This window comes from Coffea arabica, chromosome 11c (genome assembly GCF_036785885.1).
Source record: "Coffea arabica cultivar ET-39 chromosome 11c, Coffea Arabica ET-39 HiFi, whole genome shotgun sequence".
NCBI classification, from domain to species: domain Eukaryota; kingdom Viridiplantae; phylum Streptophyta; class Magnoliopsida; order Gentianales; family Rubiaceae; genus Coffea; species Coffea arabica.
The window spans coordinates 35,133,831-35,161,780 of NC_092330.1; the positions used below are offsets into that span (position 1 = coordinate 35,133,831).

General features: G+C 36.2%; 1 protein-coding gene across 2 annotated transcripts; it reads left to right on the forward strand.

Moving 5' to 3' along the window:
- Window positions 1-1,118: 1,118 nt before the first annotated feature.
- LOC113717669 (THO complex subunit 2) lies at window positions 1,119-27,934 on the forward strand. 2 transcript variants are annotated; one of them, XM_027242446.2, is made up of 31 exons: window positions 1,119-1,752; window positions 1,833-1,958; window positions 3,405-3,446; window positions 6,613-6,672; window positions 6,770-6,832; window positions 7,022-7,102; window positions 8,485-8,556; window positions 8,635-8,682; window positions 8,779-8,847; window positions 9,014-9,147; window positions 10,913-10,988; window positions 11,476-11,669; window positions 12,808-12,888; window positions 13,086-13,296; window positions 13,382-13,708; window positions 13,797-13,916; window positions 14,017-14,076; window positions 15,775-15,902; window positions 18,535-18,631; window positions 18,736-18,864; window positions 19,651-19,754; window positions 20,175-20,355; window positions 20,458-20,639; window positions 20,997-21,603; window positions 21,723-21,827; window positions 22,368-22,523; window positions 22,604-22,684; window positions 22,851-23,300; window positions 24,763-25,941; window positions 26,853-27,154; window positions 27,455-27,934. In XM_027242446.2, exons 1-31 carry the CDS (start codon window positions 1,618-1,620, stop codon window positions 27,522-27,524), a joined length of 5,670 nt encoding a protein of 1,889 aa, XP_027098247.2. In that variant the 5' UTR covers window positions 1,119-1,617; the 3' UTR covers window positions 27,525-27,934. The 2 variants fall into 2 exon arrangements, with proteins under 2 accessions (XP_027098247.2, XP_071926978.1); XM_072070877.1 differs by lacking the exon at window positions 8,779-8,847 and having other exon boundaries at window positions 1,471-1,752.
- The last annotated feature ends 16 nt before the right edge of the window (window positions 27,935-27,950 follow it).

The window sequence follows — 27,950 nt, forward strand, 5'->3', positions numbered from 1 at the left end:
AATCTAAATTTTGGATTGCATTTTTTCTAAATTTTTTGTAGAAAAATTACTGTAACGATTTGATATATGTGAGATAAAAATGTGATTTGAAAATATGTTCACAGAAAACGTAGTAATTTTTGAAAAATTACTGTCCAAACAAGGCCTAAATATTTTATTGTCATTTCAAAGTTTCAACTTCTTTCTTGGCTCTGCTGATTCGCAAGTAGTCAGGTATGGACTGCGTAGCTGTTTTCCATCGACTTCAAGGCCACATAAGTAAACCCACTACCATTTCCGAGAGTTGAGTGATTAGGTGCCAAAATAACGAATTAAGAGCGTCATATGTTCAATTTTGTCCGGTTAGAACCAATTCATGTAATTATTACATCTACTGTAACTTCATATTTTTTTAGTGTAATCGCCACTATATGAGTTAACAAATACAAATTTATACTAAATTTATACAAGTTTATACAAATAATTGTAAGATTTAGCAATGATGGGGTTTTTGTTTTTGTTCTTTTACAGATACAAAATAAAACAAGTGTTCTATTTCTATAAAAGAACATAACAAAAACACATGTTTGTTTATTTACATTGGTTTAAAAATGAAAAAATAAATTCATGTTGTCTTTCTTTGTTCTTTCCCTAGCAAACACCAAAGCCATGAAGTACAACTGCGTCAATTACTATTTTGGGTAGGCATGCGTCAGTCACCATTCCCAATCTTTAAACGTTTTCTTTAATCAAACTTTTTAGAAAGGAACTAATAATTTGCCCCACATACTTGAAAAAAATTGCCTCGGACCATTAAAATTCCAACAAGAGAGCGTGATACTTTAAGCCATGTAATTCAAAAGTTTCCAACCAAAAAGGTTATCAATCCCCATAATGTAGTAGAAAAACAAGTAGCTAAGGTTGTTCACTTACAGATTTAAAGGTCTTGATGCATTTTTTTTTAACCTCGTCTCCCATCCTTCTAACACCTTCTGCATCCTCAATTATTAGGTATAGAATTTAAACTCTCAATCTAATATTAGAAAAAATTTTAATAAACCTTCCTCGGTCACTGGATTATTGACCACTAGATTAACACCGATCGTTACAAATATCCGTCATCGCTATCCACTTTCTACATCCTACATTTTCTTTCTTTTTTTTTTTCTGTTATAAAAGGGAATTCCTTTCTTATTAAGCTTCCAATTTTACCTCTTAAATATTCTAAACTAGGGCCCAAGATTTGTTTGTGATATGGACAATGGTAGATTAATTAACCCAAATAAAAAAAGTTCTGAGTACTCGTTTCTGCATAAAATTTATATTAAAATGTAAATGCGTTATTCGTCCTATTGCATCTAGAAAAATTTAACCCCGACTTATTTCGTCATTTTCGTTGGTGTCTTTGAAAAATTCCCAAAGGATAAAAGCCTCTGGTAATTAAAAGCCAAAACAAGAAAAAACACTTTAAAAGAAAAATTAAACCCTTCTTCATCATCTTGAAAACCCCTGAATACCTCGAAGCCCTAGAATTCACACAGACTCACACATAGTTGCTGCTTGTTCTCCGTAATTTCATCTTCAATGCCCAACTTCCAGTCGTTTTAGAGCTGAGTTTTCCATTCTTGGAGAAGGAAAATGTCTCTCCCGCCTGTGGATTGCTTTTACATAACAGAAGAATCCGTTAAAGAATTGAAGAATGGGAATTCCAGTTTCAAATTTCCCAATTCTGTCCCTGTTCTCCGCTTCCTCTACGAGCTCTGTTGGACCCTGGTACTTAAAGATTTGATAGAATTAATTATTGAGCTTTTGTATTTATTTTTACGAACTTTTTGGTTTTGGGAAATTTCTAGGTTCGAGGGGAGTTGCCATTTCAGAAGTGTAAAGCGGCGTTGGAAGCGGTGGAGTTCACTGACTGTGTTTCGGAGGAAGAAATGGGGTCAAATTTCGCGGATGTTGTCACCCAACTGGCTCAAGATGTGAGTTTTAAGCATTTCTCGACATACTGTTTGCTATTTGTGCAAATATTTGAGTCCTATTTGATTTTCCCTATATTAACTTCTTTCTTAATGTATTTCAAGTCATGCTTGCTTTTTTCAGTAGCGTGTAGTTGGGGAACTTAAGTTTAGACTAAGCGATTTTCCTTTGTATTACTACTAAGTTTGGTACTGATCATCGATGTGTGTATCTTTGTCCGTGTGATTGTGTTTTTGAGTGTTGCGATAAACAGAAGTTTGGTGCCTCTACTCGTTTTAGATTGAATATGAGGGGTGGTGGCATGTTGGTTAAGTTGTTATAAATGAAGCCAAAATGTTTGGAGGACTGGCATTTTCTCCTCATTGAAAGGGACATATTTTGCGAATTAACAGTTTCTTCGATCTTTTTGAGTTATATTGGATGAAACTAGTAGAAGGCAAGGCATCTGGGTCAGTTCAATTGTGGGGATTTTAGGATGTCTTATCCAGGCTGTAATTGTTGGAATGTTAGTCATTTGTCTTGGTACTTAATTAAGTGTTCCGAATTTGAATTTGTGCCAGTGATACTGTAACTAATGTCCTTGTTGTGCTACAGATTTTCATTTCAAACTTATGGAAATAGTTAAGTGATCTACAAGCACTTTTTGGAGGATAACAATTTTCTTTCTTTGCACGCTCAATGTCATTTCTCTCTCTCTCTTTTACTGTGTTGTCTAAAATGACCGATTGATAGCTTTTTTCTTATTCTAGAAGCCATTTCGATGTGTTCGCCTTGCTTTTGACTCTTGCTTCTATCTTGACTTGAGCAGAAAAAGCTGATTCTGAAAGAGAAACCATTGATGTGCTGCTTGAAACTGTAATGACAAAAGCTTGCTTGCAATTTTTTAATAGTCCTTGCATTTTTTAAACATTGCTTGAGGTGCATTTGGTTCTGATTTTAGCATGGCTAATGCTAACCTGACATTTGTTTGTTTCAAATACCAAAAAGTGTGAATTCACAGCTAATAACATTGATTCAGTTGGCATTGACATAATAGGAATATTTCGTCTATAAAGAAGGATTCCCCGAATACCTGAAATAGAGATGATCATAGAAAATGTAAAATATTTGATAACTGAAATTACAGGAATGCAATCCAAACCCTAGAACGTTGAACCACAAGTTTCTGGTTCTATGACACTAATACAGCCTAAGCTAAATCTTTAGAGACTACTAGAAAATTGATAAATCTGTCTTATTTTGGAAGACTTCAAGCACCTTTGTTGGTTCTTTGAATGTACACCATTAGGTATTAATGCTGCAGACTGCACAGTAATATATTGGAATTTCTGTGTTACATACTGCAGTTACTGCTTTTCTTGATTTCAAGATATTGTTGTGGTTGTAGCTTGTTAGCATGCTTTCTCAATAGATTGTATTGATATGTTCTGCGTTTGCGTGTGATGCAGCTAACAATGCCGGGAGAGTACCGCTTGCGGCTTATAAAGCTGGTGAGTACAGATGCGGTCTGAAGTATCATATCTTGATCTCATGAGTGGCCTGTTTGAATAGGGTTGAATTCATTTGGCTTTAATATTCTTTTCCAGTAAGCAGACATACTTTACTTTCTTTAGATTATGTAGAGGTGTCATTTGCAACCAAATTATGTTAACCCACTCAAACCCGCCCATTAACTTTGAATGGGTCTAAATGGGTACCAATTAAACCCATTTAATTGGTGGGTAGTGGGTTGACTAGGTTCACCCATTATACCCATTTAAAAATAATTATATATTTAAACTCAATATTTAGTGCTGGCTAGGCAGATAAACTTGAATTTCCTACAAATCTAATAACAAAAAAATGCTGTTATTTGTTGTCAAACAACATGCAAAAAAATTGAAAGAATAAGTAGAATTTTAAGTGAGTCATAAATGTTAATTGAGTATACTCTTACCCATTTATTAAATGTCCATTTATGCCCATTTATTTAAATGGATGTAAATGGGTTGACCCAATTATACCCATTACCCAATTATGGCCCGCCCAAACCTGCCCGAGTCACCCATTTTGACACCGGTAAGATTATGGAAGGGGTATATTCCTCTTAGTGCACAAATGGTGAACCTTCTTACAATCTGAAGATTGGTTTATTGCGACCGAGGAGGTTATGAGTTTAATATATGCCTAATGTCTTTAATCTTTATGCTGCTAGGGACAAGGTTGAGTTGTCTGCTCCGAGTACATACTATAAGCAGTAGCTTTGCAATCCTGCCAGTTTCCCTTTATGCCTACATTCTTTTATGGATAAAGAAATCATGAAAAGGAAGAGAATTGCAGAAACACATTGATGGCAGACCCAAAAAGAGAGAGTTCTTACTAATTTAACCTAATCCTGAACAAGTTCATAAAAATATCCGTTCATGCTTAATTTTGAGGTTTTGCCATAAATGGTATGAATTTTTTTTTTGGCATTATATGACTGCAGTGTTTGAACTTCTGTAAAGAAAAATTGTTTTACTTCCATTTGCTGTTGTCTATTTGACACATGTGAACTAGGTCCTAGCGTGACTATCAATCTTATTATCTATGAATGATGCTCTCTATTTTTTGCACATTCTAAGTGTAATTACATCCTTTTTTTGCCCCCTATGATAAGATAGATGTGTTGTAGGTTAAAGTTTCCATTAAACTTTTGATGTTTCTCTGATTAATTTGCTAAATATTGGCTAACAGTGTGGGCCTTCAGCAACTGTTTATGTTGGATAGAGTATTAAATTTTGTCTGTAGCCATCAGAGCTGTGTTCTTGTACTCATGTTTTTTTTGCCAGCATTGGAACTAGAGGAGCTAGTTAGTCTGGGGTTTGTCGATGCTGATTACATTTGTTTGTGGATTTCTTCTTTTAATTCCTGTGCTTCCTAGGCCCCTCAATGCAGCTCTTTTCTCTGAGCAACTTGTGTGCTGATTATCTTGATAATTGATGACCTTAAAGGATGGGAAAAGAAGTATCAATCAACCCATCATCACTAATGTTTTGAATATATCAGGAATCTTGTAATGTTCAATCTTACCTGTTTTGGTCCATTTTATCCTGGCAAAGCTTGGTTTTGCCATCCTTTAAACTGTCTTTTCTGTCGATTAGTTTTGACCTTCTGAGGAGAATGTTATCCTCAATTCTGTTTTTAAGTTTCTTTTTATTCCTTGAAGAAACACTAGACTTAGGAATTGTTGTTGACCAGGGACTGTTGTAGTGTTTGGATGGAAGAATAAATTCAGATGCAGAGCGTCTTTTGTTCCATGTTATTCTGAAGCCTCTCTGTTTTTAATTGAGAAAAATGAAATTTTATATGCTTGTTAGCATGGAGGTGAATTTTCGGAGCTGGTAGTACCAGATTGTGCTCTGTTTCAAATATCTTCTATCCTCACCTATATTTATTTTATTTACAATTTCTGTTAGGATTCCTTGGTTACTTTTGGGCTACTTTATGTTAACTATTACACATTTGCAATAACTTTATAACATACTGAGAATGTTAGAAGCATCTTAAGGTGGTTGTTACCCACAGAAATCACTGGCCTTGGATAATAAATTGGGAGAATATTTGATGCCCAAGCCTCTTCCACTCTGAATTGATGAATCCATTTTAGTTTCCAAGTGCTTTTGCATTTGACTGTTGGTTATGTTGATTTTTATTTTGGTTTCTTCTGGGGCTCATATGCCTAGTATGCATATGAGTTCTGCCTTCTTGGAACCTGTTGCTTATGCTTTACTTTTGCTGGAATCTATGTTGTGATACGGAAAATAAGCCTATGCTTGATCTGTATATACTAGAATATTTTTCTTGTACTGAGGTTTTTTTAAGTGGTAAGATGACCTATGAAATCCAGATAAAAATTATGCTCAAATAGGAGGCTATTTCCTATCAGATTGATATATGAAAGGAAATGATACCCATAGCAAGGATTATATTTTCTTGAAGGACTTCTATTCCATTCCAACTCAGTACCCAAATGATTGCCTGATGGCTTTGCCTCCTGGTTTTTTAGCTCTTGGGGGCTCTGCAGATCTTTCCTTATCATAGCACGCAAAGTATTGCCAGTATTAACTGCCTTTTGAGACATTCTTTTTCCTGGGCATGACTATTCTCAGTTGTGAGTTGTGGCATCTTTAATGGCTTCCAACCGTTCAAGTGTTTGGATGCTTATTTACTGGGTAACAGCAGGTGATTAGTATTGTACTATCCTTGTATTTATACCAGCCTCCCTTTTGCTAAAAAGCTTTAGCAGGTAGAATTCAGTCCAGCTTGTACACCAAGTGAAAAAAGCAATTTGTTGTTTATGTCCTTGTTCTAGAATGCCCTTGTGGAGACACTTCAGTAAAACTCAGCAAAATGGCACCTCTTTTTCCTTTCCTAATTTATCTTAGTATACAATTCTTTCTGAAACTGACCATATGTAAGAAGAATATTTACATCTTTGAGAAATTCAAAGAAACTAAGAACATAAATATTGATGCTTTTAAGATCAAGTTCTCATTTTACGGTTGTGGCATATATTTAAGTTTGAAGTTCTGTTTTTGAAGATGTTTCGGTCTATTGAGTTGATGATATTTTATTGTTTTCATGTCAGTTTTTGTTTAGTTATTAATTGTGGATTTTTTAATGGTTTCTTTTTAGGCAAAATGGCTGGTGGAATCTGCATTGGTACCATTAAGATTTTTCCAAGAGCGTTGTGAGGTCCCTTTTTATAATTGCTTTCTTCTTAGTATTCAATATAAATCAAGAATTGGGCTTGTATGAGAAAGCAAACTAAAGTCTTCTTCATGTGTTGTAGGAAGAATTTTTGTGGGAGTCTGAAATGATCAAGATAAAGGCTACAGATCTGAAATCAAAAGAGGTGAGTGCCACTTTTGCCATATGACTAGATCTCTTTCTAGTTACTAAAAGGAAATTTGAAAGATATTATTATGGATTCTAGTTTTTGAAACTTTCATTTTTTCCTGGGAGTACAATTGGGGTGATCTGCACCTCATGAGTTTGGTTGGTCTTCTTACATATTTCCTCATATCCTTTTTTATGGATTTAGGTCAGAGTAAACACTCGACTTCTTTACCAGCAAACAAAATTTAATCTTCTCAGAGAAGAGAGCGAGGGATATGCAAAGCTGGTATTCTTCTATATACATTCCTTCTTATTTCTTTTCCTGCCACACTATGTACATCTCTTCACTTGGAATTAAACAGATCTTCAACGTGACAGTTAGAGTCCAGAGGAAGTCGATGGCTGTTCTCTACTTTTAGTTGTCTTGCTTTGCCGACACTTGGAATTTCTAACTCGTGTGTATAAATATTAGTAACGATATGTACAGAAGGTGTTACTAGTGGCTTTAAAAAATGTCTAAAGATGGTGATTGCGTGGGACTATGTCTCCTGTTTGGTGAAAATTTTGTTTGAACCCAATGGTTATTTGTTTTGCAATGTCCCTAAGTCATGGTTTGTTAGTTTGAATAGTAGAGTTTTATTCCAACATGTCAAAAGTTCCCCCACTATATGGACTAATATTACTTGACTTAGCCTACGTGGTATGTCTGAATTAGGTTAATGTCATGATTGTTCAAAAAAGGGCTCCGTTTGGATTAGCTGTTTTTGGGGGTGTTTTTGAAAAACTTTGCTGTAGCAGAGTTTTTAGAGTATATTTTGAAATATTTTTAGAAAATATTTTGGAATATTTTTTATTGGCACTTTATTTTGAGATATTTGGTAAAATTTTAAAAAATTTTAAATTAATTTTTAGATTATCTTTTAGAGTACTTTGTTATAACTTTTATTGTTTTTGAAAAACTTGTTTTTGAAAAAATAGTCAATCCAAACTTATTTTAGTGTTGTTTTTTGAGTAGTGTATGTATTGCACTGTAAAATTCATACTTATGTTTCCTAGTGAAAGTCTAAACAACAAAATCGGAGGCCAGTATTTCTTCTGTATGTCATGTATGTTCCTTAAAATACAGATGTGTTCAGAGTTTACATACTCAGCTTTGCCTATTTTTTCTGTTATGCCTTGTTGTATTACTGTAGCCTGTTTATCACTTGCTAGGACATTACACATTCTTTGTCAGATTTGACATGGAATTATTTTAATCAGACTTCCTTTTTCTTTTCAAGCATTCTGCTTTCTTGCTTCTGAGGATTTTAGTGTTTTGAATATATGTTAAGTGCAGACAAGAACTCTAATAACCATTCTACTTTTTAAGATGTCATTAGATAAAGATCAAGTTTGAATTCTGGAATCTAATGCTGATTGCTGAGTTTCATTGAATATACTCCTTTAATTGTTTTAATCTTCACACCAAATTTGTCAACAATAATGGATAATGCTTCTTTGAAATACTATGCATTTGTCAGGTGTAAGGTCGGTTTGTTCATTTTTATTTATTTAGTGTGGAAACTCATTTTTTCTTTTATTTCCTCCTTTGATTGATTTTGCGTTATTATGCAACTGTTTTAACTAATTTACTACTTTCACATTCTAAATTAAAGTTGCTGTGTATAGGCTACTCTTCTTTGTCAAATTCCAGAAACTTCAACTGAAAATGGGTCAGCGGCTCTAGTGGGTAACATTAAGGTTGGAACCTGCTCGTGAGTTTCTTCTAATTGATTTATTTTGCTTTTCTGAATTTCTAAAGTAATTAATCACATGCAGTCGCTGATTGGACACTTTGATCTGGATCCAAACCGTGTGTTTGACATTGTGAGTCAAGTGGGATTTTGTACTGAATATAATCGTTATTGTTATCTTCTTTACCTTTCTTTTTTAGTTATTTATTAGCATTTATTTAATCTGTAGGTCTTAGAATCCTTTGAACTTCAGCCTGATAACAATGTGTTCTTGGAGCTTATTCCAATTTTTCCCAAGGTGTGGGGCTTTTCGAATTACCTTTCTTTTACTATAATCGTTTCTGATATCATTTAATGCTGCAAATTCCTTTTTCTATTTGAATTTGAAATATCTACAAGTTTTTGGGGGCAGTATTTCTGTTATGTAAATGCTCATTCAATATGGCTGTTCTATTGCTTTGCAGTCTCATGCCTCTCAAATCCTGGGTTTCAAGTTCCAATATTACCAGCGTTTAGAAGTCAATTATCCAGTACCAACTGGGCTTTATCACCTGACAGCTTTGTTGGTTAAGAAAGACTTCATTGATATTGATAGCATGTAAGCTTTTTATCTGTGTTTTGAATATTGGTTTGCTTGGCCATGCTGATGGTAACTATTAGCTTGCATGCATGTATGTTGCATTTGTACTGCTTTTTCATGTATACTAGCTTATTGTCCCATCCATTCACCAGCCTTGGAATTCTGCATTTCACAGTTCTTTTCAGTCTTCTCAGTCTTCCTTCCCACCTGGTTTTGTGTGTGATTGTGGTACCCTTTGATTTTAAAAGCTGCCTCTTGTCACCTTGTGTTTGGACTCGAGGATATTTAGATGTGAACCTAACAAAGTTTTCAACATGTGATTCAAATCTCAGATTTTCTTTTAAAACATATGAGTAATCATTGTATTTTAATTGGTTTCCAGTGTTTGACTTATGGTGGGTATAGTTGCCATAGTGGCACTTAATATTTGCAAAATGCAATTGACGTATTTTACCTGGCTTCAGAAAACAAAGTTTTGTTTCTCTAATATTACTCAATCGTTACCCATCAAAGCTTCTTATTTTAGTGCCTTCAAGTCAAATGTTATTGTTTGAGGTGTAAAATATAGTATTACTAGCGGAGGGTTGGGGAAACTTTATTATTATTTTTTTAAATATACTTTTGAGATATGCATTTGAGATTTTCATGGAACCTAATTCTTTGACCACGTTTCTATGTTGGTCAATGCATCCAGCAAGGTGACTGGCATTATTTAAATAATAGATTATTGCAGTGTTGTCCACTTCAAACATTTTGTACATTAGCTGTAACTTGCTGGGCAATCTAGAATTCTGAGTGAAATGAAATTACTTATCAGCGTTGGTCCTGGCTGACTAACTTTAGTGTGACGGACTGCAAAATGACCTTTGTATTCAGTCCACTTGCTCATCTAGCTGGACGCATGAAAAATGAGGCACCAAGGTTATCTTAGGCCTCGAACCTCTGATGTTTGAATCAGCAAACGACTATGAAAACGTAGAATTGAAGTAATAAATTATACACATGATATCTGGAGTACCTTCTGTAAATTTGTGGGTAGTGTTAAATTTATAGGATAAGAGATATTTGTCAAAGGAGTTGTGTTTCCTATGCTAATCCCGATCCCCATTGAGGTTATCTGTTTTATTTCCTTCATAAGGTATAACTCGTGGAATTTCCCTCATTAGGGGGAGTCCCTTGTTGTGTGAATCCCCTTTAGGGAGTCCCAGTTTGAGCTCCTAAGTGAATCCGAAGTGTTTTCATTCTGTGCTTCTGAAACACCCTAGGAGGATCTTTGATGCTTACTAGACAACTCCTCTTTATTACTAATTGTTATACAGAAAGCATATAATTACATGAAGTTCTGATTATACAAAGCATATAATTACAAAAAGCATATGATTGCATGAAGTTCTGATTTCTGCTTAGAACCATATTTATTTCTCTGACCCTGGTGAGTATGACAATTAATATAAGTTGGAGATTGGAAATGAGAGATCTGTGTATAATTCTTATTAAATGCAACAAGGATGCGGCCTATTTTATTTGTCCTGAGCAATATTTGGTTGTGCCAAATGACAGGTTTTCATTTTTTTCCCCTTGTTTTTCTGCGTTTGGTAACCTAGACTAAGACATCCTTGTTTGCTACGGTAATTTCCATTCTATAGTCTTAGTATGATGTATTTTCTTGTGATTCATTTATTCATAGTTGTTGTAACTGGCCAACACCTACTCATTCTAGTGGGTCGAGCATCTTTGTTTTGGTTTGTTGTTTTAACCTGACTAAACTGTGCACTTGTTTCAGATATTCTCATTTACTACCCGATGATGAGGAGGCATTTGACAGTTATAATACTTTTTCTGCTAGGAGACTCGATGAGGTAGTTTTCCAATACAATTTCTGGGAATCATTTTTCGTTTTTGAGTGAGTTATCTCAAGTAGGTATTGTGGTTTATATACAGTTTTAATGAAAATCAAATTTGGAAAGTACCATGATATTTTGTTTATATGCTTCCATCGGTCCCTTGTCATCTATCTTTTTGGAATAAACAGCATCCGAATTGATGTTGATTTTCTTTTCCTGTTTTGATGTTTTACAGTTCCATATTTACATCCATTAGTTTTTAGTTCATGAGTATTCGTTGATGCAATGCCAAATTTGTGTGATAGTTTATGAAATGGATTTCTTTTTGGGGAAGGGGTAGGGGGAAGATTGTTAGTAAAGAATTTGAACTCTTATCTTTTGACATTTACCCATCAATTTAAAAAAAATGATGTCTTCTGTTTTGACATTTATGTAGCATGGGGGTGCTTTAAAACAGGCTTATATTTTGACATCTATATGGCATGGGGGTGCTTTGAAACAGGCTAATAAAATTGGAAAGATAAATCTTGCTGCTACTGGAAAGGATCTTATGGATGAAGATAAACAAGGTGATGTGACAGTCGATCTGTTTGCTGCTTTAGACATTGAAAGAGAGGCAGTTGCTGAGCGATCCTCAGAGCTTGAAAACAGTCAGACTCTGGGCTTGCTAATGGGATTTCTGGCAGTTGATGACTGGTAATTTTAAGATTGTCGTCTGTTGTTGCTGTTGCAGATAACATTGCTCCCCTAGTTGGAGAATTTTTTCCAACATATGCATGGCTGCTTTTGTTGTGTGCCTGTGATGTGACCTAATTTTGCTGGTTTTATTTACTTTATCTGCTTGAGGTATATATGGAGTTTGAGTGTGTGTTTGTGTTCCATATTTGTTTCATCATTCTCTTTCTCAACAAAGCCGTATGCTTTTTTTATCAACTAAGTTATGTGATTCTGAAATATAGCTTCATCTTGTAGGTTAATGTGATTAACTTTTTATTCCCTTTTTCGGTGGCGTTTTTAGTCCTAAAGTGCCTCAGTTATTTGTTTAAAAAATGGGGATTTTAGCTGGATAACTATTTGAGAATCTATTGCCAAATGATTTTGATAATGTCTTCTAAATGGTTTTTTATATATTTTTTTTCTTGGTCATGGGTCAAGTTTAGCTTGGGGCAATAGGGCCATTTGTTGGATTTCTAGAAGCTTTATCTAAACTTTATTGAAGGTTTTGGTTAATTAATGAGACCCTGGTGATGTTGGATTACCTGAGCATGGTTTGTGTAATTTGGTACATGACACAGGAAATGAAGCCTGAAAATACGTATCCAGCTTTTACTTGTTATCACTTAAATTTGCAATTGGTTTAGCTGTAAATGATACTGTGGGCCCTTTTCTGCCTTTCTCTGTCTTTCTCTTGCTTCCTCACCATCCTCACCTGCCTTCTGCCACTACTTCACAACCTAGTAGGGCAGAGAGCTTGTAGAATGATCTACTCAGTTGAGAAGTGGCAAAATCATGAATTTCATTTACTTGCCTGGTTATATCAAATTATTTCAGAAGCATTAGTTGATCTAGCACTCTTTAAAAAGAAAATCTGTTTCGTTTCTTGACATTGTACCTCTAATTATATTAATGCAGAAAAACTCAGTTTCTGATATTTATTTGTCTTTGATATCTTCTATATGTGTCCTATTGACATTTTGACTTTAAGCAAGTCAATATTTTTGGTTGCTCCAGAGATATTAAACTTTGTATTGTATGTCTCCTCTGTTGAGCTTTGGAAGAGTGTTGAAGGCAAGTTTAGTCTTTTATGAACTGACATTGTAAATTTGTTCTCCAGGTATCATGCTCATATGTTGTTTGAACGTCTCGCAAGACTTAACCCAGTGGAGCATGTTCAGATCTGTGATGGTCTGTTTAGGTAAATAACTAATATCTCGGGATATATAGATTGGAGTTAAATTTGATGCTGTACTTTTATTGTCTTTTCTCTTGTTTTCTGTGGTTGGTTTTCTTTGATTTCATTTTGGCCGAGTAGTCTGCTGCTTCGTTTGTTGTATGAGACATTTATGCTCTTTGGATCGAGAATCTATCTTAACCTTGCATTTCTTTATTCAGGCTCATTGAGAAATCAATATCTGCAGCATATGAGGTGGTCTGCAAAATGCGACTTGTTAGTTATAGTACCTCTGCTGGTGCTGGTATTGACTTGATGCAGGCTACAAGTACGTCAGTCAGTAGATCTTTCATTGACCTTCCTAAGGAGCTCTTTGAGATGCTTGTGTCTGCTGGACCTTATTTGTATCGGGATACTTTATTGCTGCAGAAGGTAGTGTTTGTTATGTTGCTGTTCTTTTTTCTTGTTGGTTGTTTTTGCAGTAAGCACAGGATTAACTTTTGGCTTATCCAAGCAGGTCTGCAGAGTGCTGAGAGGCTATTATCTTTGTGCACTTGAACTTTGCAGTAATAATGATGCACCTTTCAATTCTCATACTGCTGTTATTAGTGGTAACCGGACTCCTCGTCTCCACCTAAAGGATGCTAGGTTGAGGATTGAGGAAGCACTTGGAATATGCCTACTTCCTTCCCTACAGTTGATACCTGCAAATCCTGCGGTCGGCCAGGAGATTTGGGAACTGTTGAGTCTCCTTCCTTATGAGGCACGATATCGATTATATGGTGAATGGGAAAAAGACGACGAGAAACTTCCGATGATTTTGGCTGCGAGGCAAACAGCAAAGGTGCAAGTTCATAATACGTGGGAATGAATTGCATTAATCTTTTCATGTTATATAACCTTGTATAAATTTGGTTATTTCGGTGTTTTAGTTGGACACAAGGAGGATCTTAAAACGCCTTGCAAAAGAAAATCTGAAACAACTTGGAAGAATGGTTGCAAAATTAGCTCATGCTAATCCAATGACAGTGCTTCGGACAATTGTTCATCAGGTTGTGTATTTTGCTACAAAGTTTCTTATTGCACTCAATTGAAGATTTTGGGTCTGAAGATGTCTTTGAATTTTATTTTTTTTGTCATTTTTTGGTGCAGATAGAGGCCTATAGAGATATGATTACTCCTGTTGTGGATGCATTTAAATACCTGACTCAGGTGTGGCTTCTGCTGGATATTTATGTTTATCTTGATTTGAGTTAAACATCTCCTTTCAATTGGTCTCGTATGTTTGCAATAAACTTAATTGCTAAGACTTCTCAAAGTATATATATGCTGTAACTTAGGTGCCCTGCGTGAGTTTATGATGTGAATAACTCATGCAGCTGATTCATTTTGCACAAATAACCTTAATCTACTATTCCATGCCTTGTACTATATTGCATGTAAACTATATTGAACAGGCTAATTGAAAAGTTATTTGAGAATATTTGCTTCCACTTTAAGCAATCTAATTTTCAACCTTAGCTTCAGATTATGTGTCTAAATTTTAATGTTTGTTTCAAGATAGGTTGTGCATTGAAAACTTTAGTTGACAGGATAGCTTGTGCAGTGTTTCCCCTGGGCTTAAGCTGTAACATGTAGGAACTTGTGAATAATTCGTGTGACAATTGATAATCCCCAAGTTTCTGGTAACTATTAATTGAGAGGGGAGTACATGTGATTTGTCCTGGATATCTTGTGCAGTGTTTCCCCTGGGCTTAAGTTGTAACATGTAGGAACTTGTGAATAATTCATGTGACAATTGATAATCCCAAAATTTCTGGTGATTATTAATTGAGAGGGGAGTACATGTGATTTGTCCTGGATTGCATTTTCATGGCCAATATGGTGTACTTAGTTTTCTGGTTAGTGTGATAGTAAGTTGTGACAGAAGCTTGATATGCAAGGTACTTAAATGAGTAAAAATTCTTAATGACAATTGCCTATCCTACTAAGTTTGTGACAAAAATACCAGCTTGATAGGCAATGAGCATAAACAAGTAAAATTTCTTAATGATAATTGCACAAACAACTACTGGATGCTTTTCTTACATAGCATACTATGCTGCCTTTCTGTGCCTAGAGTATGGTAGTTTATATCTAACTCTGCATTGGGTGATAATCATCACTCAATGTTGCATCATCCGTTTGTAACTTAAATTTGTTCAGCTGAAACCTGATCAGCAATTGTACTTCATATGGAGAAAAGACAAAATAATTTCGTTTGTAATTTTACCTTTATACCTTCATTTGAAATCTCCTGTGGATGTGCTTTACATGGGCATGCATGTGTACATGTACACCTTCTCAAATGGCTAGTCTGAATTCCACACAATTAGCACAATCAACTTAAAGAAAGTGTACATATGATAGACATTTGCAATTCAGTGTAATTTTCTGTAGTTAACCATTTGACTGAAAAATGTGTGTCCAACTATCATGTCTTGAAGCACTTTATGTAGTGATTGCAAAAGATTAAAGTTTATTCAAGTTGGTTAGAGCTGTCTTTACAGTGTGCAAACACACTGTTGAATTCCTCTTGCTTGATGCGTATAGAAGTTTGTGTGAGACAAAAAAAGTGCTCTGATGAGCACTTACATGGTTTTGTGCATAGAAGTGACAAAGCAAAGTCTTGTTGGAATGCGGTGTCTTCTTGGCATGGTCTTATTGTTTGATATGTTCATGGTCTACTTTAATTTCAATAAGGAGATGGCTAGAATTAATACAATTTTTTTTTTTGGGGGGGGGGGTTGTTTGAAGATGGTTTAAGGGGATAATGTGTATTTAACTTTTTGATTCATTGTCATTTTCTATTGATCTAGTTCTTTATAATTTGTAATGTGCTTAATGCTGGCTCATTGTCTGCTTTAACAGCTTGAGTATGACATTCTGGAATATGTTGTTATTGAACGTTTGGCGCAAGCTGGCCGTGAGAAGCTAAAGGACGATGGCCTTAATTTATCAGATTGGCTTCAATCATTGGCATCATTTTGGGGTCACTTGTATGTTTTCTTCTCTCCCCTTGTATTACTCTGTTATGGATTCTTTATGTTTGCAGTATACTTATTTATTATCTTATGTTTTCTTGAGCGTGACAATCATTCACTGTTAGCGTCATCTTTTATTTTATATTTGTGAAGTTATAGAATATAATTTCAAATCTGTTGCAACTATAGTTCATCAAGAGGCCTTGGTTCTGAATCAACTGTTGTTTAGCATCCTTTTCTATTTCTTCCACAGAGTCAAGAAACAGAAATGGTGGTTGAATCATTTTCCTTCTGCTATGTCCTCCCTTTTTATTTTTTTCCCTTTATTTTCCTTCCAGTTTGGCTTGGGTGGCACAGGGTTATTGCTTGGTGGTGAATAATGCTCATTGAGAAATTTTGGTCCAGGAACTGGTATAGCATTTGCTGTAACTGCATTGCGCACTTACTCCTTTCCACAGAATTTAGACCCATGGGATGGTTTACCCAATTTATTGGGTTGCAGATTGACCTTTGATGAACCTGTGTGATCTGGAGCTTTGAGGCAATGCAACAGATTAGGCAGTGCTTATGAGGTTGGGGAAAGGACTGAGAGGCACAATGTGACAGATTAGGCAGTGCTCATGAGGTTGGGGAAAGGACTGAGAGGCACAGTTGTTATGGCAGCATTGTTATGTTTATATTCTTTTTCACTTCCGAAGTGCAACCTACGTTACCTTTATGGGGGTTGAGATCTTAGCAAAGCCAGGTGGGGGAGTCTCCATGGTCTATGTCGACACTTTAGATGTTTTGCAGATGAAGACAAACTGTTGAATTTACCATTTAAAGATCGTTGCTCATGGATGTCTGGTGGAGATAATAGTTGCTACCCCTAGATGCGCACACAGCTTTCTGGTGTAGTGTCCTTTAAGTGCTCAAGAAGTTGTTTGACTGGCAGAACACAGTCATGTGCAAAAAAAAATAATCATGCAAGTTTATTTTCGAAGAATGGTGTTGGATTTTTAGGCACTTGTTTGTTGTGGTTATTGATGAATGCATAGTAGCTGTTTTGGATGCTGCCTATGCTCTTCATCTGGTGGATTTCAAAATCTAGGATTTTGCTTTGGTAGATTCTGATCTACAATTGAATTTAGTTTAATGATGCAAGATCGATCATGCACCCTGAAAGCAAAAACTTGGTTCATTTGGTTGAGGAGTGACACTGGGTGGTTGCTGGATGTTAATATTCTTTAAGTATATCTCTTTACTGACAACAAGGTTTACAGTTGTAAGGCCCTATCTGACAGGACATCATAGTTTTTTGTTCTATAAGAAGGGAAAAGTCAAAATGCTTACTTGGTGATTGTAGTTTTGGTGGCAAAGTCGAAGGCATTTGTTAGTCTCTGAGTTTAATTTGATGACATCCTGTGGTAAATACTGCGTTCCAGTATTGAAATGGAAAGGCATGCCTCATACGTGGCTTCAGCATCTGCCTAGCTTCAATGTCTAGAGCTCATTTATGAAGAGGTCAATTTTCTAGCTTTGATGCTCCAAAGCTTCAGGGCAAAAGCTTTTCATGGTCTCATCCATCACAACTGCGAACGTGCTTTTTCAGCTCAAGTTTTACAATGTTTTTGATTTGAAAGGCATGAAAAAATTTAACTTACTATTTTGAAATAAGTAATCACTTCATTTATTGGTGTTAGGGTTGTCTTGCGTCACCAAAGAAACGCTTTCTGCAAGAAAACTAGGTGGTTTAACTTATTTATAGGTTTTTTAGTTGCATGCGAAAAAAATTTAAGGATCCTGAGCTGGGCTTAATTGTTTGACATATTTTTGGTCATCTCTGAGTTACATTTGAAACAAAAATAGAGATGTAGGCAGGTTAAGCTTACTTGTTTAATATCTTTTTGTTGATTGCTTATTTCTATCGACATATTGAATCTATCTTCTAGTTGTGTCATCTTAAATTATTCAAAGACGGTAGTTCATCTAATTTGGTTACTTGCTCTATGTATTCATCGGGTTGCTTGTAAGGGATATCATTTTCCATGGCCATAGAATTAGGCGGAGGAGGACCATAGTTTCTTTCTACCTAGTCAACCTACAATTCATCAACTAATTCTGTGGCATCATGTAGGACTCTGGAGCGGCCTTACCCAAAAACATAAAGGAATAGGCTCTTGAATGTTAAAGCATTTTTTTTGTGGACCAAAACTTGCGGCTGCACGCTTATCCTTGTTACTTTTGTATGAGGCCTTTTGTTTACCCTGGAGTACTATGTTAGCTAATGTGTGGAAATAACCTAAATGCATATATGAGCCTTGTGTGAATTAATTTTCTGAAAGCAATTTCTTTGTTCCTGTGAAACTAAAACCATATTGCAAGAGCAGCTTATGCTGCTTCAAACTCTAATTTTATGTATTCTAAGGTTTACCAACATAACACGGCTCCTAAGAGGTTACCTTTCTGACATTCTTTATGTAGTTTGGGTTTTTCTTGCTTAGTGAGTCAAAATCAAATGGTACGAGTTTTGTTGACTTTACAGAAATCATAATATTTGATTGATTTTTTTTTTTTTGTCTAAGATTGAGAGGATTTCTTTAATATTGCTGCAACTTAGTTTATGTAATTTTTAATTCTTACTAAAGTTGTTTGTTTTGTCTCTTAGGTGTAAAAAGTACCCATCAATGGAACTCCGGGGTCTTTTCCAGTATCTAGTTAATCAGTTGAAGAAGGGGAACGGGATTGAGCTTGTTCTCCTTCAGGTGCTTTTCAGAATTAGTGGATTTTTCCTTCTATATCTAGTGACTTATTTCATTGCAATTATAGTTTAGGCTTTCTAAAATGGAGTTTGATGGATAATCTGCAGGAACTTATACAGCAGATGGCAAATGTTCAATACACTGAGAATATGACTGAGGAACAATTAGATGCCATGGCTGGAAGTGAGACTCTTCGGTATCAGGCTACTTCATTCGGAGTAACACGGAATAACAAGGTACACTGTAGTTTGTGTCATTGTTGTTCTTAATTTCGTATTTCTTGAGGGAAGAGTATCTTTGAAGTGGAACAAAATTTGAGAGGAATGTCTGCTTTATGTTTATAGTTTGAGCCTGAGATAGCCGACTGATTTTTGAATGGTAAATTTTAAGCCATGATTGGAACCATCTGATATTGGCTTTGTTCAACAGTTCACTAATGAGTTGGATATTTTAGCTTCTTGTTTTGGAGGCTTTGTATTTTTATTTATCATGAAGGTCAAAGGCACAACTCTGATTATTATTTTCAGTAGTTTGGATGTTTGTCAACTTAAAATAGCTAAACAGGATAGATATATCTAGCTTTAAACATAAAGCTATTGTCGCTTCTGCACATCTCCTGTCTGTGTGTGCATTTTTTTAGTTATTATACTTTGGTTTTCCTGCTCTTTTGATCTTTCTATTTCTTTTTTCTTATTTTGTCTTGAATTTAAGTAACTTTCTTCACTCTACCTTATTATTGATATAACATGCACAGAAAGTGGATATATTGCTATCAAAATAACCTGGTGGATGGTCAGCTTTCCTGATTATACTTTTAAGCAGCTATGGATAACTATTTTGTTTTTCGTTCTTTTAAGGGCATTTAGAAGTTTGTATTTCCTAAACTGCCATTTCATATGTTGCAAATGTAATGGAGTTGTATTTTCTTCTATGTTTAAGTACTGGTGTTTTTGTGGTAACAACTGAAATTCTCTGGACTATAGTTCCTTTGCCTAACTGGCTTCGCTTTTCAATTTTTGCAGGCCTTAGTCAAGTCAACTAATAGGTTGAGAGATGCTTTGCTTCCCAGGGAAGAGCCAAAGTTGGCAGTTCCGCTTTTGCTACTTATTGCACAACATCGTGCAGTGTAAGCTGCTAGACTTTTGTTTATATGGGTTGTAACTGGAAAAACAACATTTTAGCTGCCATGCTGCTGTAGATGGTACTTATAGTTGCACTTGATTTTTTATTTTATTTTTTGAATTTTAAAAATTTTTACTCTTGATGAGCACTGCAAATTTCTTCTAGGGTAATTCTGGTTTATTTTCCACTTACCTTCTTGTATCCCTTTTCCAATTCCCCCAGGTCTATTTATCGTGTCGACTTCTTGGTTGGTTTGGGGTCAGTAAATTGACGGGGTCCTGAAACTGACTGTTAAAATTAGTTCTCTATAGTTCCTGATTACTCTGATGGGTTTATTAGCAATGCATACTGATTTTATTGTACCAAGCATGATTATTTCCTGCCGAAATGGTTATGCTTTTTGTTGTAAAATATTTCTTTGCAGGGTTGTCATAGATGCTGCTGTACCTCATATTAAAATGGTTAGTGAGCAGTTTGATAGGTGCCACGGAACCCTTCTACAGTATGTGGAATTTCTCTCTGGTGCAGTGACTCCAACATCAGCTTATGCTCTTCTGGTTCCCACTCTTAATGAGCTTGTGCACCTCTACCATCTTGATCCTGAGGTTTTCCCCGTTGGCTTTTCCTTTTATAATTCAATTCAGTCTGTATGAGGTCTTGAATGCTATTTTCCTTAATGGCATTTGTGATTTTTGTTTCGGGATCAGGTGGCCTTTTTAATTTATAGGCCTGTAATGAGATTGTTCCGGTGCCACAACCACTTGGAATCTTCCTGGCCATTAGATTGCAATGATGCAGTCACTGGTACCTCTGCTGACAAGGAGTCTGGAACTGCAGACGCTTCCTCCTCTTTACTTCTGAATCTTGATTCTTCCCGCAAACCTATTTCGTAATGTTCTTCAACCTTTTTTTTTTTGTTTCTTTTGTTTTGTGTATTCTCTGTACAAGTTGTAAAACTGGAGAATATTATACCATCCTGTAGGGAAGTTGCAGGATTGTAATGTCTGTTAAATTTGTGGTTGCTAAACAACCTCGCCAAGTTATTGACATTAATGGTGTTCAAGTAATCAATATAGAGAGGAGATATTAACAATATAGATGTAAAGAGATTTTGTTCCTAAAACATGTTCTTGAGTTGGTTAAGAGATTTTATCTAATATGGAGTTCATATACTTCTGAGACTATACTTTTAGCATTTTTCTTATATCATTTGCGTAATTAAGTTCTTGTTGACTATTAAATGCAGGTGGTCTGATCTTCTTGATACAATCAGAACAATGTTGCCTTCTAAAGCCTGGAATAGCTTGTCTCCAGACCTCTATGCGACATTTTGGGGTCTTACACTTTATGATCTTTATGTTCCTAGAAATCGTTACCAGTCTGAAATTGCTAAGCAGCATGCTGCTCTTAAAGCTCTGGAAGAACTTTCTGATAATTCCAGTTCTGCAATCACCAAACGGAAGAAAGACAAAGAGAGAATCCAGGAGTCTTTAGATCGGTTGACAATGGAACTCCAGAAGCATGAAGAACATGTTGCATGTGTTCGTAGGCGCCTAACTCGTGAAAAAGATACATGGTTGAGTTCCTGTCCGGACACTTTAAAGATAAACATGGAGTTTCTTCAGCGCTGTATATTCCCTCGTTGTACATTTAGCATGCCTGATGCTGTATACTGTGCCATGTTTGTAAATACTTTGCACTCCCTGGGCACACCATTTTTCAATACCGTTAATCACATAGATGTTCTCATATGTAAAACACTGCAACCAATGATTTGTTGCTGTACTGAGTATGAAGTGGGTCGACTAGGGAAGTTTTTGTACGAGACATTAAAGACTGCTTACTTTTGGAAGGTAGACAGTCCTTGTCTTTACTAGATACCTGAGCAATTTCTTATCAGTTAATTTTTTGTTTTTCTCGTGCCTCAGAACTATTGAATTTTGTGCATTGATGAAATTCTTCTCTTTCCTAGAGTGATGAATCGATATATGAACGCGAGTGTGGAAACATGCCTGGATTTGCTGTTTATTACAGATATCCGAACAGCCAGCGTGTTACTTATAGCCAATTTATCAAGGTCAGATCAAATGTTACATGCATGGTGTTTGTTTCTTGTGTGTACTAAATTCTCTTTTCCTTTCTGTCTTACTGATTACCGATTAATACCACCATGATTTGATTTGGAGAATATGAATGTTTTTGATTATTTTTAGTAGTACCATTAACTGTTGCAGTGAAATTGGCAGTTGATGTTGAGTCTTCATAAATTGCTTTCGAGTATCAGACCCAGTTAAATGCTTTCTGTCCTTATTTGGCATTTCCTGACTGTTAAGACTGATTTTCCTCATGTTAACTCGGTACCTTTTACTGACATTTTGTATGTCTACATGTTGCTTTTCTCTGCTTATTTGGTATGCTTCCTTTCCTTCATTTGTCATTTTTGACATTATTGTTTTCTCAGTATCCTGCTACTATCGTGCACAACTACATACAGACATTTTATAATGGATGTGGAAAAACAAGTTTAAATTGCATGTTAGATGAAATATACATTTTAAATATTAGTTTGTCTGAAGGACCTTGCTAATGGATAACTGGGCTTACTGATTGCATGAAGGTACATTGGAAGTGGAGTCAGAGGATCACAAGGCTACTCATCCAGTGCTTGGAATCAACGGAGTACATGGAAATTCGAAATGCTCTTATCATGCTGACCAAAATTTCAAGTGTTTTTCCTGTGACTCGAAAGAGTGGTATCAATCTTGAAAAGCGGGTAAAACTATCAGCTTTTATGCAGCATTTTTTTTTTATAAGTTTCTTGTTGGGGTTTGAACAATTGCTTCTGTGGTGCAGGTAGCTAAAATTAAAGGTGATGAAAGGGAGGATCTCAAGGTATTGGCTACAGGTGTTGCTGCTGCTTTGGCTGCTAGAAAGGTAAATTTTTAACTTTTTTTTACAGGTTTTAGATGTGTCTTCTTGGTTGCTTTTGGAGTCAGCATAGAAACATTGGGATAAGTACTATTTCTTGCTCTAGATTGGCTGCCTAACTTGTCTTTGTTTTTTTTTTTTTTAAATTATTTTTTGGGGTGCATTTGGGCAGTCTTCGTGGGTTACAGATGAAGAATTTGGCATGGGTTACCTTGACCTGAAGCCTGCAGCAGTTGCTACTTCAAAGTCTTTAGGTATAAATTCAGTTGGTGTACAAAATGGTGCAGGCCAACATGTTTCTGTGGCTGAACCTGCTGTAGGGAGAAGTGTTACTGCAGGGAATGTACATTCAGATTATAGTAATTCCATCAAAGATCTAAGAACAAGACCTGCTGATGGAAGGATAACAGAGAGTGCTGCACTAAAATCTGATTCAGGATCTGCAAGAGCCAAAGGTGGTTCATTAGTGAATGGCTCTGAACATCACTCCTCTGTGCCATCTGCTGCTGTACACAGTGGGACATCCAGGTCAACTGAAATCCTAAAACAACTAGATGAATCAAATAATAGGTCTTCCGAGGATATCACAAAAATGGCTGTGAAGATGTCCACTGAACCCGAGGTATAGCATAACTTATTACAATGGCATTCAATAGGCACCTGAATTGCTGGACTAGCACAGTTTCTTATTATTCATGTTTTTATTGTCATCATAATGATTAATGTCATGTTGGTTAGATTTTTATTTATTATGACTCAGTACTCTTACATATGTTAATAGATATTGAGATGGTAACTGGGTGAAATAGAATTGATAGATTATGATGTCTCATGTTATTAGACCATTTGGATTTGGACTTCAGTTTGCTTGACTTATTTGTATATGTTTGGTTAAATACCTTTTGGTGAATGATTGTTATCTGGGGCTTTCGATGTCGGTGCTTTGTCCATATTATCCATATTCTGGCTTACTTCCACAGTAGATTCAATATGGTAGATTCAATGTAATGTGCCGCATATCTTTTTGCTGTTTATTTCAGGCTTTCATTCGTGATGTTATGACCGGTTGGCAGTCTTCTAGATGTGCACTTCTTGAAATTTAACTTGGAATTTAAGTAACTGGTTTATATGCTGAACTTATAGTATTAGGAGGATGCTGATTTATCCAATGTGGAATAATTGATTAGCTTTTGAATATCTGATGTCTATGCTAGTTTTGAATTTCATCTTTCAGTTGCCCGTGATTATTGTGGCTAAAAACAGCACTTGGTCCAAGACTGTTCATTTACCATTGGCAAACAGTCTCAACACCACTAGTACCTGCAAGTTTCTGTCTGTATTATTTTACAAATTGCTGTCTTAGCTACATGGTTGAAATTCCGCTTTTGAAACCCAAATTCCTAATTTATGGTTGGGAGAGGTCATGGAAGAAAACTAGTATATGGATCCAGCATATCGTTTATATTTCTGACATTCAGCTTAGAATCAATTAAGAAATTTCCTATATGACTGAAAATCTTATAATATTTTGAGAACTTGTTTGTAAAGCATTTTTGGTTCTGATAAAGATGGTTTGGTGCGGAATGGATTTAACTGGCTTTTTTAACAGTCTGGTGGGACGAGATATGTAACAAGAACTGTATTTTCTCTGATCTATCAATCAGCCATCATGTTCATTAGATGTTTGTGTGTGATATCGTTGTTCTAGAAGAAAATGGTGCAATTTCTTCTTCTAATTCATCCGAAATCACAGTGCTGGTGTGCTGGGCTTGCATTTCAACAGTATAACGATATTATGGGAGCTGAGCATAATTGATAACAAGCATCTTGTAAAATGAGATATTACTTCTTGTACTGGTTTGACACCTCTGGGCTATTGCTTCGTGTTAGAAGAAAATAATGTGATAAATTGTATGAGATCAGTTGTTCTGGTGAAGATTCTAGTAATTTGTTATTCTGTCGTCATGTTTGGTTTCAAAAAGCACCTTAATGTTCCAGCATTGCTTTTAACATTTTCGGTAGCTGCTTTATTCTGGTCTTCATACTTAATTTCTTCTCGCTGCAACGTGTGTTCCTCCTTGCAGGGAAGAGCTCCAGTTAAACGATCTGCTAATGCTGGGTCCCTCTCAAAACAACTAAAGCAGGATCATGGGAAGGACGATACTAAATCTGTAAAACCTGTTGGCAGAACTTCAAACACTAATGGCGACAGAGATCCATCTTCTCACATCTCTGAAGGCAAACAAAGTGGGACTGCTGGTGTTTCTTCTGCAATTTCTAGCAATAATAACATGGTTTCTGCCTCAAGTAAAGGGATTCCATCAACAAGATCTGCTGAACATGCCAGTGAATCCAAAATGGAGATTGCAAATGCCAGGTCAGCTGATTCCAAAGTTTCTGCTGTGAGAGATGATGCTGAAGCTTCAGATATGGTAAAATCTTCTAGATCATTGATTCATTCTCCCCGGCGAGATGGTGCTGCCCTGTCCTCCAAATCTGGTGATAAACCTCAAAAGAGGGCCAGCCCTGCTGAAGACGTGGATAGATTGAATAAGCGTCGGAAAGGAGAGACTGATTTCAGAGATCTAGATGGTGGTGATGTTCGAGTCTCTGAAAAGGAGAGGTCAATTGATGCCAGAGCAGGGGATAGACCACACCCAGTGGATGTGGAGAAGCCAGGAACTGATGAACAGATGACAAACAGATCCATAGATAAGTCTGTAGATCGATCAAAGGATAAAATCAGTGAAAGACATGACAGGGATAACAGGGATAGGTTGGAGCGTGTAGATAAACCTCGTGGGGATGATAATTTATCTGAAAAAAGAGATAGGTCAACTGAAAGATATGGAAGAGAACGCTCTGTTGAAAGAGCTCAAGAGAGAGGAGCTGCTGATAGGAACTCTGATAGACTATCTAAGGATGAAAGAAACAAAGATGATAGGAGCAAAGTGAGGTATGCAGAAACCTCGGTAGACAAATCCTATAATGAAGACCGCTTCCATGGGCAAAATTTACCTCCACCTCCACCATTGCCGCCTAACATGGTCCCACAATCAGTCAATGCAAACAGACGGGATGAGGATGCCGATAGACGATTTGGAACTGCTAGACATGCTCAGAGGCTTTCCCCTAGACATGAAGAGAGAGAGAGGAGAAGATCAGAAGAGAATGTTGTTCCACTACAAGATGATCCAAAGCGTAGGAGAGAGGATGAATTTCGAGATAGAAAACGTGAAGAACGAGATGGTGTCTTGATAAAGGTATTCATCATTGCTCGAGTACTCTATGAAACCTTGTAAAATACTACTGTTGATTGTTCTAGTGAAATTTTGGTTTTGTGTCCGCCATGACATGTAGTTGTTTTTGCTGAGAATTTGGAGGACTTTATCAAGGTGATGCAGCCAATAAAAAAAAAATTGGGGCTTTTCACTTCTCTAAGGAGTTTGCAGTTAAAGTGTGTGCGGGTGCCCTTTTGGCTGTATAGCTATGATAAATGCATCAGTGGTTTGAATAGTGGCAGGGATGCCTTGTCTCCATGGAAATTCTTTTCATATAATCGACTTTTTACAGATTTGAAGAGTTGCTTTCTAGCTTTTCATTTCTAGGACCGTTGCTATGGCTTTGGACTAATGGACTTGTCATAAATTTAGTCAGTGAAACTTGAGTGAGATGTAGTTCTCACAGACAAATTTACATTTTTGTCTTGTTTTGCCCATGAGGTGAGAGTTCCATAAGTATGGCAGCATGAATTCTTTTACCTCATTTTGTTGAGGATAATTCTATGAGCAAGTTGTGCTACCTCATGTCATCATGCTCTCTGTTAGTTTTGGTTACTATTTGTCCATTCTCTTTGTTTTACATCATCTAGAAAATTTTGGTCTTTGAGAAGAGTAGGTTTAGGAAGAGTTGCAGTTTCACCACTTACCATTCATGTACATTTAGATTTTATTTCTGCTTATTTTGCTTTTTCTACTAAGAATGAGGCTGACTGTCCTTCAATGTCCTACAGAACTAAAATTTGTGTTGATGACAATTCTTCAATGTCCTTTGGAGCTAATAGTTTTATTAGCATGCAACAGGAGTTTAATATGAAATTCTTGCCTGAAGTTGATCGGAATTTTTTGCTCGCGGACATGGAATTTGATTATATATTTCTGCTTCTTTTTCCTAGGTAGAGGAGAGGGATCGAGAAAGAGAAAGGGAGAAAGTGAGCCTTCTGAAGGAGGATATAGATTCAAATGCGAAAAGGCGAAAACTGAAAAGGGACCACATGCCATCAGAACCTGGTGAATATTTGCCAGCTGCTCCAGCTGCTCCCCTTGCAATAAATTTATCGCAACCATATGATGGAAGGGATAGGGCAGGAGACCGGAAGGGAGCTATGGTCCAACGCCCAGCGTACTTGGAGGAGCCAAGTTTGAGGATGCATGGCAAAGAAGCAGCCAGCAAGACAGCCCGTCGTGATACTGATCCGTAAGTTTCATTTGAGCATGCAATGCTTTGATTGATTCATCCAAAGCCACATGCAGTTTTCTCATGCTGTTGAGTTTGCTTTTCAATGTCATTCTCTGCCTGCCCTTCCCAAGGGGAGTTTTCTGTTTCAAGTGCCTTAGAACAAACGCTACTTCGGGGAGTTCGTAATAATTATTGGTTTATGAAATGAGCTGAGTTGGGGATTTTCAAATTTACTTGTAGCATGGTTGAAAGTCGGACCTTTGTCTTGTAGACTGATTTTTGTGTCTTTTTCCTGAACGTCTTGACTACATGTTTCAGGATGTATGACAGAGAGTGGGATGATGACAAGAGGCAGAGAGTTGAACCGAAAAGACGACATCGGAAATAATTTCGAGATTAGTGATATTTGCCAATCAAAATTTCCCAGGGTTGAGAATATCCATGAGCCTGCTGTTGGTGCTCAAGTCGCTGCCATGCTTAAACATGAGTGCCCGTATTATCATTTTTCCCCTAAACGAGCGGTTGCAGCATTTTCTGGCGTTGAGTTTCTAAGAATTCATCCAAAGCAAATTGTTTGGGTATATGATAGAATTGCTGATCTAGACTGTTGTAAGATGTGAATTTTGTGCTATGACCATAGGGGCTTTCGTTGTTTAGTAGTTATTTTTAGCCCAGTTGAGTTAATGTTAACTTGGATTAGTTTACTTTAATAGCTTTTCCTTTTGTAATTGGCCCATATTGTTAATATGTAATTAAATTTTGTAATGACCCTTCTTCAAAAACCTTTACTGTTGAATCTATCTTTGCCCTCTCG